This window comes from Fundulus heteroclitus, chromosome 12 (genome assembly GCF_011125445.2).
Source record: "Fundulus heteroclitus isolate FHET01 chromosome 12, MU-UCD_Fhet_4.1, whole genome shotgun sequence".
NCBI classification, from domain to species: domain Eukaryota; kingdom Metazoa; phylum Chordata; class Actinopteri; order Cyprinodontiformes; family Fundulidae; genus Fundulus; species Fundulus heteroclitus.
In genome coordinates, this window is record NC_046372.1 from 24,067,189 (window position 1) to 24,080,733 (window position 13,545).

The window sequence follows — 13,545 nt, forward strand, 5'->3', positions numbered from 1 at the left end:
AGGAAACATATTGAATAATCATGATTAAAAAGTGGAGGAATTTACAAAAAATATATATATTTAAAAGAGGTGAGAAAGTATTTTCTGTATTACATGATGTCTGTAGCCTAAATGGTCATCTTTAAGGTTGCTGGTGTGATTCTCTCTCCTCGCTGCTCACTGGTGCGTAAAAGCAGAGAAAAAAGGTGCATTGACCTGCGGCGTTACGCACCAGAGTTTGAGTATTTGCGCCGTGATCCAGAGACAAATTTACTTTTCAACATTCCTCTGTTCTCCTCCCAGAGCTGTGAGCCGTGCAGCGCTGCTGTCCTGTTCGGGTTTCTCCACCTTTTTGATGCACTTCATGTCATTTTGCCAAATCCAACCAGGCGATCCCAGTAAAATGCTGACATGAGTGCGCTTTAATGTAAAAAAAAAAAAAAAAAAAAAAGACAAAGTAGTAAAAAACTGACGAATGAAAATAAACAAGCAAATCAAAATAATTATGTAAATATGCTGGTGAAGATTCTCAGTCATCCAAGTCATGGTCATTCCAAGAAAATAAAAAAAATAAAAAACTGGACTTTTTTTTTTGGAGACATTTCGCTTCCCATCCAGGAAGCTTTCTTAATTAAAATGTCTGCAGTAGTGTGGAGCTCCAAGCTTTATATTATTGCCCCAAAATTATCTAAGCCAAAATAAAGCCTTTGTTGGGCAATACTATAAAGCTTGGAGCTCCTCACTACTGCAGACATTTGAATTAAGAAAGCTTCCTAGATGGGAAGCGAAACGTCTTCAAACTTCGAAAAAAAGTCCAGTTGTTTTTTTTTTACGTTTTTTTTGGACTAATGATGTAAATAAGGTGCATTCAGACATTTTTATGCTGTGTGAAAATCTATTAATTTTGCAGTTTCATCATCCTGACAGGTTTCTGAATCCAGTCTAATCAGGTTAATTTCTCTCCTTTGATCACTGGGAGCGCGTTTACCTTCAGCCAATCACAGCTCTTGATTCTCCTTCCCCAGAGTCGCTCTTCACACTCCCAGGTAGACATTTTTAGGCTAAGGCAGGAGCTCCCACTCGTGTTTTTGCATGGTGGGAGGAAGCTGGAGTACCTGGAAAGAACCCACGCCTGCACACGGATACCATGGAGACCAGGGATCACGACTTTTGTGAAACTTAGAGCTACTTCGTTGGTGTTGTGTCACACAAAGGACTTCCAGTGCTGACATTTGAACTAGAAGAGCCAGAGTTCACCTTAACTTTATGCAAAATAAACATTTTCCAGGCTTTGTTGTAGATATTGTCATTTTAAAATCTGTATAAATGCAAGTGTGCCCATGGTGGTGACCCCTGATTCAGAAAGACCCGTGTTAATGGCACCAATTTGGAGCCCATAACTTATATTTAACTTATATTTATTCGCTATTTGTTGCTGAAGCCCAAGCATCACAGTCAAGCAGTAAATAAACATAAATTAATAGAACCGTTTCCATCTATTAGCTACATTATTTCAGCCACAGGAGTAATCGCTGCAAATGTGCCGTAAGTTTTGTTTAATGTAAATACTTCAGTTTTATTCCAGTTCTACTCAATGTTCTCATATGCGGGGGAAATTGTAAATTTACAATAAGAGAAAACATTTAAAGAGTAATTACAGCTGATTAAGAACATGTTTCAACAGAAAGACAAGAAACTGAAACTGTTGCTCAGGTTTTATTGCTGACACACCGTCTGATGAAATTAGATCATAATGCAACAAAATAAGCTTCAGCTTTTACTCGCATTCATTTCCAGGATAAAATATTTTCTGATGCGTCTCTCGGCTCCACACAGTGGATTCATGAATAAATATGTCTAAATCTCACAGCGCTTAATATTTAACCAGAACAGCGACCGACAACGAGGCGTCGCTGATTTATCAGCAGTTTAAGAAACTAACAATACAAAAAAAAAAAAACAGAAACACTAATTATTGGATTCAGCTTCAGGCACAAAGTCGTAAAGCAGCGATTTTATTCCCGCTGCGGCGGATTAAAAGAACCAGGGAGGTCTGCAGTGTCCACGTTTATCGCATCCTTTGAACGTCTTAGTTTGGAGCCGTTAGGGCGAAAATAAAAAGTACGTAGAGATGCGTAAAAATAAAGGAAGATCTGGACGTTTAACTTTCTCAGTGGGACTCGGTTCACCGGCAGGAAGGCACAAACGGAGCGTAGCCGTTCCCGTTCACGACGTTCTGATGCTCATCTGAGGAGAATCCAGAAGATCCTCCCAGGAGAAGAGATCATCGTCTCTCACATTTCAGGATAAAAACCCTAAAGCTGCCGTCAGCAGGACCTCCAGTCTCTCCGTCTGTGAAGCCGTCCGTCGGACCCAGACGAGCCGCCTGGTTTCCAGAAGAACCTCCTGGTCCATCAGGACCTCCAGAAGGTGGAGCTCAGCTGGCCTTTGGGGGGGGCGATCTGGCGGCTCTGCAGCGACGTCTGCGTGGGACAGAAAATGTTATTTACCTCAGAAAACATCAAAGACAGTCCAGAAAAGGTTAAAAAATAAAAATAAAACTGGACTTTTGTTCTGAAGTTTGTTTCGCTTCCCATCCAGGAAACTTTCTCAGTTCAAAATGTCTGGAACTGAGAAGTCCAGTTGTTTTAGTTTTTAACCTTTTTTTTTTGGATCGATGACTGAGAATCTTCACCAACCTTTTAACATATTAAATGTTGAGAGTATAATTTGCCCATTTAAATGTATTTTCTGCTCATTTAACTGTAAACTTTTATACTTTTGAGCCTCTTTACGCAGCTTTACTGTCGTCTAATGCATGGGTGACAAAGTTTATCCGTTTTCCAGATGGATTAACTTTATTGCACATTAGCGTCACACGATTAATTAATTAGGACTGTTGGGATTTAATCGTCTCCTGGTTTTATTTCAGCCAAATTTACAGCAGCACTGTCTGCTTTTTTTAATTATTATTATTTTATTTGGGAAAAGGTAGAATTTTTAGTATTTTCAGGGTGAGGAACAGGAAAAAAAATTATTTGGATGAAGAGAAATCTGTATTTCCAGACCTTATTTCCTGCGTCCCTTCAGCACTTCTTTACATCTCCCTGCTCCCTTAAACATGTCCTTCCTGGTTTCCTTCCTCTCTCCCTTGTGCCCTAACCCCTTCCTGAAACTTTATTTTTTTGGCCGCTGAATGTTTCTGCCGCTGAATGGAAACATCCTTCAGGAATCAAATCTTAATTCCTCCTTTGCTTTGAGTTATGAACGGTGTTGCTTTCTGGTAGAGAACAAACAACACACCACAATGTGGAATAAAATAATAATTTCTAACCATAACGAGGTTTTGCATCGCATGTTTTTAGTCAGAAAGCTGTTCTACGCTCTTTGCTTGACATTTTATTTTTGCTGCCTGGTGCTCATCCCGGGTAGCAGGACGGGAGGAAGAGGAGATGTCTGTTTCTAACGGGGTTTTCAGACCGGACGGCGCCCGCGGTGAACCCAGCGGACCTTAAGTGAAGACACTACAGATGGTGCCGCACCCTGTTCTCCTACAGCGGACGTCCGGCCACAGAGGCGGACTTTCAAAATAAAAATAAAGACGACGTTTGATCTGCGAAGCAGCAGTTTAAAGACAGATTGGTGCATTTCTGCCTATAGTCTAAAGTACATGTGTCAAACTTAAGGCCTGCGGGCCGAATCCGGCACGTCAAGGCAATTTATCCGGCCCTAAAGAGCCAAAAAAAATAAAAAGGCATATTATGTCTTTTTGATTTTTTTTTAACTGTGTAGTAACAGCATCCTGCCACTAGATGTCATTAAAACAACCCAGAAATGTCCAACAAAAAGAAAAGTGATGTAGAATGATGAGTTTAAAGTGGAACTCACCCCAATATCAACTTGTTTTGCAGATAAACTGTATAAACTGGGCCTAAGGTGCTACTTTTATGTTATTGTGCAATTTTTTACATTTCCATGTGAACTGAAATGAAATCAAAAGTACACTGCAAAAAGGGAACTACAAGTAAGTAATAAATACTTTGTTGAAATTAATGTATTTTTCCTTGATTTGAGCAGCTAAATAAGACTATTTGCCAAAGGAATGAGTATTTTTACCCGTAAAATAAGATTATTAGATATCCTGTGCTTCAAATAAGATGGAGATTAATTGTTATTTTAAGTGCAAAAATCTTATTTTATTGGCAAATAGTCTTATTTACCTGCTCAAATAAAGGAAAATACACTAATTTCAAGAAAGTTTTACTTACTTTTAGTTTCCTTTTTGCAGTGTACTTTTGATTTCATAATTTCATTTCAATTCACATGGAAATGTAAAAAATTGCACAATAACATAAAAGTAGCACCTTAGGCCCAGTTTATACAGTTTATCTGCAAAAAAGTTGATATTGGGGTGAGTTACACTTCAAACTCTCATCATTCTCAAATGACAAAATCAACATTCCTTGCTCAAATAAAGGAAAAATACATTAATTTCAAGAAAATTTTGCTTACTTTTAGTTTCCTTTTTGCAACCGGCTCTTTTAATGACTCCATGATGCCAAAGTGGCTCAGTGTAGAAATGAGTTTGACACATCTGATCTTGGATTTGTTTTAAACGGGCCGAATATTAAGATGGTTTATAAGTTTTTTACTCTTGGTGTTTCCGGTTATCAGATTATTCTCAGAAAAGTCGGTGCAGACGGTAACAAACCTCCAGGAACTGCTTGAGCCTGATGACGGAGCCCATCTGTCCGCTGCTGGTCACCGCCTCGATCCTGCAGATGCAGCAGACGAACGTTTCACAGACCTGACGGCTTTTTTCTCGCCTGCAGGCTTTAAGGTGCGTCACCTACCTGGGAAAGTACTCGTCTCTGAGCAGCAGGACGAGCTTCCAGAACTGAGCCTGGTACTGCTTCATCAGGGCGTTGCCACAAACCTGACAGGAGGAAAAACTAAACTATTTTCCAAATTCAAATCCCAAACATCCAGAATCATCAGAAAGTTAAAGTATTCATAGCAAGATTTACTTTATGCTTTCCCACAAAACCCGTTTGGGTCAACCGGGTCCGTCCAGAACGGGACAGACGTCGGGTGGGACTCACCTCCAGGAAGTCGAAGAGCAGCGTCGCCGTGATGTCCGCCAGCGGCTCCATGTTGAGCATCTGGGCCAACCAGCGCCAGCCGTGGTTCAGGCCGTGTGGAACCGCCTGACGGAGAACAGATAAGCGGATCAGAACCGAGCCTGGGCCCAGACGGGGAGCGAAGCGGGACGCCGGAGAACCTTTACCCCCTGCTTGGAGCCGTGGGGCCACCGCAGCTGGATGACGGCGGCGTAGAGACGGATCATCCCCGACATCCTCTTCAGGAAGCTGTCCTGCCCTTCCACTCCGGAGTCGTCCACACGGTATCCCAGAATCCTGCAGGAGAGGGGGGGGGGGGGGGGGTATATTAACAGGTGACCAGGAGGTCTCTGAGCCTACAGCACCTGAAGCACTCACCTCTGGTACTCCTCCACAGGCGTGCCCTCCTTCATGGGGGGGAAGTGAGGGACGGCGTAGGGACACTTCCTGTGCAGGTGAGCCAGGATCAGGTCGCCCACCTGGGGGTGCAGCTCCCAGATGCCGGAGGCCACAACGCCGATGGGGAAGGCCGCTTCGTGGTGGGACGCCACCTCCTCCTCGCCTTGTTTCTGCCGAGCAGAGAAAAAAAAACAAACAAAAAAAACACACGTTTGACCAAAAAAAAAAAAAAATCAGCCGTAAACATTCAGAATGTCAGAAAAAATGTTCACCCTTATTATTTTTGCACTCCCAACTAGTGGTGTGCAAAATAATCGTCATGACGATGCATCGCGATTCTAATTTTCGCAATCTACCGCATCGATTCTTGACGCCAAGTATCGATTATTAATAAAAAAAAAAATGAATAAATAAAAATGCATGAATGGTTGGCGAACATCAGCCAAAAACAAGTGGAATACAACTTCATTGGTTTAAAGGACCACTGAGGCCATGTCATGTAAACGGCACTGATTATCCTTATTTAGTTAATTTAACTTTTATAAATCCTAACCACTTTTTGTGAGTGTGTCCACTCCAGTAACAGTAATATTTGTTTTCATGGCAATACCTCCAAAAGTCGTTTCAATAAATACAGTTATGTATAAATTCAGTTTCTTTCAGTTATGTATTAATTAAAGACACTATCCAGATCATACACAGCCAGTCAGCCACTGGTATTTTTTTCTAACAATATCCCAATGCATCGCGATACATTGCAATAATTCAAGTATCAATTCAAGACTTCTTTGGCAATACCCACCCATACTCCCAACACTTAACTTTTCTAATTAATGCCTTTTTGCACCATTATCTTTGCACTACCAACACTGTAGAACACGTTTTCTGCACACTTTTTTAAAAACTGTTTTTCTCCTGCATCGTTACATTCTGATCACTGCTGCACTTTATACTGTAATTTTATTTAAATTACAATGTCATCAGATCATCATAAGCTGTAGGCAACGAAATTGCCTACAGCTTAAAAATCTTTTTTTTCTCTCCATTTTAAGTAATTTTGCTCCAAATTATATTATATTCTTATATTATATTATGTTATATTCTTCCCTATAAAAGGTCAGTAAAACGCTCTGAACCGTCCCGGCATATTTAAAAGTTAAATTCAAGACTTTTTAATGGCACTTGAAATAAAAAGTAAAGACCAACTTCACGATAAACAACATAAACCTGGTTGTGACAAATTCACCCAAATGTTTATTTTAACATAAACCATTACTTTCTGGCTCAGTAGACATGTTAAAGATTTTGAAAAACATTCCATATTGGAAGAAAGCTAAAAAACACACAAATTACAGATTTATTTTTAACAACTACTGAACTGAATTCACAAACTTTGTTTTGTTCCCTACTAAATTAAACTATAAATCAGTGCCAACTCTTTTTCACAGCTATGGTCCGGCAGCAACAGTTTTTATTGGTTCCGCTATCGGGACGGAACCAATACTGGTTACATTGAGCTGTTCGGTAAATTTAAAAAATATATATAATTGTGTCAATTATTTTACTGTTTGGTAAGGATTACAAAAATAAAATCCTATTTATGACCTGGTAACAATTTTAAGACCTAAGAAAGACTGATTTAAGACATTTTAATGCCAATTAAGGTCTTAGTTTTATGTTACAGAATTCAATGCCTTTTAAGACTTTTTAAGGATCTGCAGGAACCCTGCACCAGAACAGGTTCGTGTTTGTGCCGAACGGCCGAGCGACGCACCACAAACTTCTCCGCCAGCTTGTAGGCCACGAACTCCAGGCCCTGGGGGTGCTGCGAGGCGGAGACCGACTTCCCCCCCGACGCCACGGCCCGACCCGACAGCAGCCGGTCGATCTTGTCGAAGATCTCCCTGAGCTGCGAGCCGCTGTTGGTGGAGATCTGGCTGACGGGGATGGTGGCGGCTTTCTGCAGCTCCAGCTTCAGCCTCTTGGCCTGAATGGGGGGGGGGGGGGGGGGGGGGGAGCGAGACGTTGAGGCGCGGGTCGGGGTTCTGCAGCGACCTCCGGCCTGATCCTGCCGGCTGAACCCACCTGAGCGTCTTTGGGAGCGCTGAGCGGCTCCAGGGTCTGAGCGCAGCGGGCGGCCGCCTCCTGCAGCTCCCGGTACCACTTCATGGTGCTCTCCTCCGCGTTGTTCTGCAGTCCTGTTGGAGCAGAACCGGGTTAAACGAGAGAGAGAGAGAGAGAGACGGGTCCGGCTCCTCCTCCGTGTGTCAGAACCGTTTCCCTGCAGGTTTGCCGCTGATAAACACCCGGTTCTGGGTCTGAGCACCTTTTTTCTGCGCCTTCTCCTTGGCCGCCTGCTCCGCCTTCTTCTGCGCCTCCTGCTGCGCCTGCAGGGCCTCCTGCTTCCTGCGCTCCTCCTCCTGCTCCTTCCTCTTCCTCTCCTGGACCCGGGCCGCCTCCTCCTGCGTCTGCCGGATCACCGACCTCATCTCGCCGAGCGCCCGCTCCGCCGCCGCCATGTCCTCGGCGCTGGGGAACTCTCCCTGTCGCAGGAGGAGCAAACCGTTAGCGGACGGAGGCGCAAGGAGAAAAACCACGGGGTGAGTTTGTCCAACGCACCTCCGCCGTCTTCCTCACCACCTCCGACACCTGGGAGCACAGCTGGTTGCCGCGGGAGCTGTGGGAGGCCAGGCTGGCGGCGGGGAGGCCGGCGTGGGCCTGGGCGGACGGCTCCAGCAGCTGGTTGAGCCGCAGGATCTCCTCCTGGATGCTGTTGAGGCTGCGCAGCCTCTCCCGGCCCTCCGCCTTCCTCTGCTTCTCCAGCTCCGCCTCCTGGAGCCGCTGCTGCTCCAGCGCCCTCAGACGCAGGTTCTGGATCTGAAGACGCAGAGAAACAAAGAAAAAGCGCTCAGGAAGCTGATTTAGCCCAGAACGATCGTTTACGCTCTACAGCTCTGACTCCACTGATCTGGAGACGCATGCCGCACTGCATCATGGGGCTTGTAGTTTTCAGACGCCGTTCCACGAATGGCAGAACCGACCAACGAATATCCGAAAAACACGGATAAACCGACCGAGGATGAAAGGAGTGAACATGTGAGGAAGTCAAAGATGGAGCTAAACGTAAATCTGGAGGTTTTCAAAGCCTCAAAATAAAACAGGGATCCTGCAGAACGTCTGCTGGTAAAAAATTAAAACGGTTTAGCTTCCAGGGAACCAGAGGCTGCACCTGAAAATATCCATACCAGTGATGCCGTCATTCAGATCGGTAGATTTTCCTGCTAACTAAACGCATCAACACAGAAAAATCCAGCTTTGTACGCTGCATGTTATCTAAGCCATTACAAGGCCTTTGTTTGGCAGTAGTATAAAGCTTGATACTCCACATTACTCCAGACTTTTTGAATTGAGAAAGCTTCCTGGAGAGGAAGGTAAACGTCTTCAACTACGGAAAACAAGTCCAGTTGCTTTGTTTTTTTACTTTTTTGGAATGACCATGACCTGGATGACTGAGAATCTTCACCAGCATAAAACTCCTGCTTCCTTTTTCTGCAAACGCATCAATTAACAGCGTAGTTGTTTAATGCATATTAATTTCAGTTGAAAAAAAACAGACATACGGTTTGAAGCATAAACAGAAATAATCTTAATCCAATAACCTTTATCCAAAAAAAACTGCTGCACATTTCTTTTCTTACATGTTCAAAGTGGTTTTTGTTTTAAATTGTCCAATTAAAACCAAATTTACTAAGGAGTTTGTGTTTCTTTTTATGTATTATTATTTTTATTTTATCTTTATTGATTCTCAATAAAGTATCATGTACATAAATATAGGCCTCTACATCACAGGATTAACTCCAACATTTGAAACAAATTGAACAAGTAGAGCATTGCATTATGACAGTAAAGCTGTGACTTCACTTCCCCGAGAAAGATTATAAAACAAGAAATAAAAAGAAAACCACAAAAGGAAGCACAACAATGAAAAACTTAATTGAATTTAACATATTAGGAGAGTGGATTGTCTAGGAGATTTAATCGAGTTTAGTCTCCAAAATTGAAATCAGATCTTTTTTACAGTCTACCCAAATCTGCCACCACTGACAGAATTGCTCAGTCTAGTGATTGAGAGAGGCTGTCATTTTTTCCCATTTTAAACCTGTTAAATGTTACGTCAATACAGTCGTCTAAAGTCGGCTTGTCTTCTGATAACCATTTTCTTACTTGCTGTTAATAAAATAGTCATCAAATATTTATTTCTTTTTGAGTTTGTGTTTCAGTCCTTAGATCAAACGTTAAACTTGTCGGACCTAAAATCTGCTCAGAAGCTTTGAAATCAGATTCAGGAAAGACAAAAAAAAAGTCTAAAGAACATTTAAAGTGAATCTAAATGCAGGAAAAGAGCCGGTTCTGGTCGTACCTTTACTCGGTGCCGGTGCTCCTCCTTCAGCTTCTCCTGCCGGCCCAGGATCTCTTTGGTTCTGCAGAGGAACAACAACAACAGTTTGGGCTCAGACTCACAGAAAGGTTTAAACCAGTCGCTCAGGATCGTCCCGGCTCAGTCCTCACTCTCTGTCCATCAGGTCCCTCATCGTCTGCGACTCCTTCCTCTGCTTCAGCTCCCTCAGCTCCTCGAAGCGCTTCAGCTGCTCCAGCTCGGCGCTCGCCGCCGCCTCCGCCAGCTTCTCCTGCCTCGCCTGCCGCTCCTGGAGCGCCACCTTTAAACACATCATTCAACGTAAAGCACAGCGGCACTGCAAAAACAACTAAAAATAAGTACAATTTTCTTGAAACTAGTGTATTTTTCCTTGATTTCAGCAGGTAAACAATATTATCTGCCAATGGAAAGAGTGATTTTAACCCTAAAATAAGATAATTAGATATAATACACTTAAAATAAGTTGATGGAGATGAATTCTTCCTATTTTAAGTGCAAAAATCTTATTCCATTGGCAGATAATCTTATTTACCTACTCAAATAAAGAACTAATACACAAATTTCAAGAAGATTTTAACTTATTTTAGTTCTGTTTTTGCAGTGGGCACGCAGGCCGGGAACTCCCAGCATGCACTTCTGTCCAGACGCTCAGGCTGCATTTCTTTACACTGCTGCTGCAGAAACAAGCAGGTCGCCTTTTCAAAGGGTAATAATAAATAGTTCTCCAGACTTTCTGAAGGTCTTTTTAATGAAAAGCTGAACCATCTTGCCGGAGGTTTTCCTTCCCGTTAATGGGTGGTTTTTCTTCCCACTGTCGCTTCATGCTTGCTCAGTATGAGGGATTGCAGCAAAGCATTGTACAATGCAGATGACTCTTCCTGTGGCTCTACGGTTCCCCAGGAGTGAATGCTGCTTGTCGGGACTTTGATGCAATCAACTGGTTTTCTTATATAGGACATTTTTGACCAATCTGTATAATCTGACCCAATCTGTATAATATGATTGAACTTGATTTTGTAAAGTGCCTTGAGATGACATGTTTCATGATTTGGCGCTATATAAATAAAATTTAATTGAATTGAAAAAAAAAAAAACTGCAAAATACCACAAAAAAAAAACAGACCTTCGGAAAGCATTGAGAGCCGTTAATAAAAGCCAAATCTGAATAGAGGAATGTGGAGAAAAGGCTCTAAACTCCATCAACGTTTTCCAGAACGTCTGGTTTCTTATTTCTGAGCGTGAATCTCATCATAAATGTTCTCACCGGTCTCCTAAAGCAGAGCTTCTGGACAGAGACAGCCTGAGAAGCGCTGATGATTACAGACATTTGTGAACTAAGAGGAAAACTCAGACGTGGAACGGTTTGATCTGAGGCTCGCCGCCACACCTTGGCCTTCTCCCGCTGCTCCTCCCGGATGCGGATGATGAGGCCTGACGTCTCCATGGCTTTGGGCGACAGCAGGGAGATGGCGGGCGGGGACGCAGGACTGGAGGCGTCCGGGCTTTCGTCTCTCGTCTCGTCGCGGAGCTTCGCCGACGACCCTGAAGTCTGGAACGAGAGAGGAGGAGCCACAGCGTCAGCGTCCGGTTGGACAAACTCCTCCTGCAGGTCCGTTTGCTCTGAGGGCGACTTACGTCCTTCTGCTGGTTCTTCAGGGGTGGCGCTGAGGAGGGGGGGGCGGGCTTGCTGCTGAGGTCCGCCGTGGAGCCGGAGGAGGAGACCGAGGCCGGCGCCTCCTCCGGGTCGGGGGAGCTGGAGTCCAGGAAGGACGACCTGAGAAGGGACGCAGAGTCGATCCGCTCCAAGATGACGGCGGCATCGGAGGACAGGCTGAGCGTCTCTTTACAGCCAGACAGAATATGCTGAGAAAACAAAAAGATTTTTAACACGTTTAAGATTTCCTCAGACAAGGATGATGACTGTGTAACGACCCGTTTAAAAAAAAAAACCCGAGCGCCGTCTCTGCTGACCTTCACTCGCCAGTTTAACCAAAGGCTATCGGATGCCAGCTCCTTGCTGATTAAACCATTAAGGGCGGCCACTAATTACTGTTTAAAAAAAAACAAAACATAAAAATATCTATATTTTTCAGTTATATTGTTAATCTAAAAAAAAAAAAAAAAAAAAGGCCTCCCAGAAATTAAAAGATATTTGATTTGAGAATGCTCCAACCTCCAGTCTTGGCATTATACTGCAAGGCACAAATGTTAAGAAATTTAGAAAAAGACGAATAGAAAATATTTGCATAGACATTATTATATTCAAGGTCATAAACTGGGTCAGCTGGTTGGAGCAGATCTAACTGCATGTGGACCAGTCTGCAAATGGGACAGTTCCTCCTAAATGCTTAACTTTTATTTATTTATTTTTGGCAGTAAAAGCAAAATATCATAATTTTACTTAATAACAATTCATCATATCTCCCCTGATTAGCGAGTATGTTCTGGCACTGAAGAACTTTCAACTTTTGTGATGAAAAATGAACCCTGTAGTTATGAACAGCAGGGCCTACATAAAAAAAACAAACAAAAAAAAAAAAACATTATTTAGGCCTATATTTAAAAAAAAATTAAATAATAATATTACAACAACAACAGTCTGGCTTTAAAAACGGAAACAAACAACTGGGAGGAGATTGATGGATGACATCCAGACGTGAAACTGTTTAAATTTTCACACATGCGCAGACTGCGTAGTAACCCAGGAAAAGTCCCCTTTGTGCCCCCTGGTGGCCATTGGAGGAACAATGACTTAAACTAGATCATATTCGAATTGAAATACCTCCGTCTCCTAAATTAAATCCATAAAACCGAAATAATCCTCCGGGTATAAACATGAAGTCAAACCGATGAGTTAAACGAGCACCTGAACTGATAAACCTCCTGTATTTGAAAGTAAACAAGTAGCCCGGTTAGCTTCCAGCGGGTGAAGCTAGCTGATGCTAACCGGAGACGGCTCACCTCTCCTCTCTCGGACCAGTACGGATCAAAAGTCACTTTCCCCTTTGGTGAGTTTTTTAAGGCCACTAAAGTACCCCATCGTTGATTTTCTGAAGGCATCATGAAAAGGAAAAAACAGACCTACGGTCTGTAGCTAGCAAGCGCCAAACAGACCCGCATAAAAACCAGTCCGACTGGAAACAAACGCCCTATCGCTGCTAAGTTCCGGTTAGAATGTTTTTATAACCTTATCGGTCAGATTGTTGGTTTTTCTTTTAAAATAAAAGTAATCATGTATTTCGCCAAATATTCGCTATGACACATAATGAACGTTTTTATTTTTTTAAACAACTGCTAACTTTATTTATAAAGCACTTAAAAAAACAGCAGGCACTGCACTGACCAGTGCTGAAAAAAATGAATGCAAGAAAGCTTCCTGGAGAGGAAGCGAAACGTCTTCAACTACGGAAAATAAGTCCAGTTGGTTTGTTTTTTACTTTTTTTTTTTTTTTGGAATATAACCTAAAATAAATTAAAGCTAAAATCAAGGTAAAAGTAGCAACAAGGAAATGTAAAAAAAAATAAAATAAATAAAGACAGGAAGAAACTTAGATGAAAATTGTTTAATTTCATACTTCTACACAACATTCCTTTATATTGAAAGCAATA

At 42.5% G+C, this 13,545-nt stretch overlaps 1 protein-coding gene across 1 annotated transcript; it reads right to left on the bottom strand.

The window, feature by feature from the left end:
- Nucleotides 1–1,679: 1,679 nt before the first annotated feature.
- Nucleotides 1,680–13,085, bottom strand: gle1 (GLE1 RNA export mediator). The gene is made up of 15 exons (XM_036144326.1): nucleotides 12,898–13,085; nucleotides 11,572–11,799; nucleotides 11,324–11,485; nucleotides 10,068–10,216; nucleotides 9,919–9,979; nucleotides 8,118–8,375; nucleotides 7,825–8,041; nucleotides 7,584–7,696; nucleotides 7,273–7,485; nucleotides 5,478–5,668; nucleotides 5,267–5,396; nucleotides 5,082–5,186; nucleotides 4,833–4,915; nucleotides 4,691–4,754; nucleotides 1,680–2,462 (listed from the first exon to the last, which is right to left on the bottom strand). The coding sequence occupies exons 1-15, from the start codon at nucleotides 12,997–12,999 to the stop codon at nucleotides 2,394–2,396; spliced, it is 2,145 nt and encodes a 714-aa protein (XP_036000219.1). The 5' UTR covers nucleotides 13,000–13,085; the 3' UTR covers nucleotides 1,680–2,393.
- Nucleotides 13,086–13,545: the final 460 nt, after the last annotated feature.

Excerpts from the sequence above, each read along its gene's own strand:
- gle1 (XM_036144326.1), bottom strand. The coding sequence starts at position 12,999 with ATGATGCCTTCAGAAAATCAACGATGGGGTACTTTAGTGGCCTTAAAA. Across the intron at positions 11,486-11,571 it reads TGAAGAACCAGCAGAAGGAC|ACTTCAGGGTCGTCGGCGAA; the intron begins GTAAGTCGCCCT and ends CTCTCGTTCCAG. Across the intron at positions 2,463-4,690 it reads GGCTCAAGCAGTTCCTGGAG|ACGTCGCTGCAGAGCCGCCA; the intron begins GTTTGTTACCGT and ends TGTCCCACGCAG.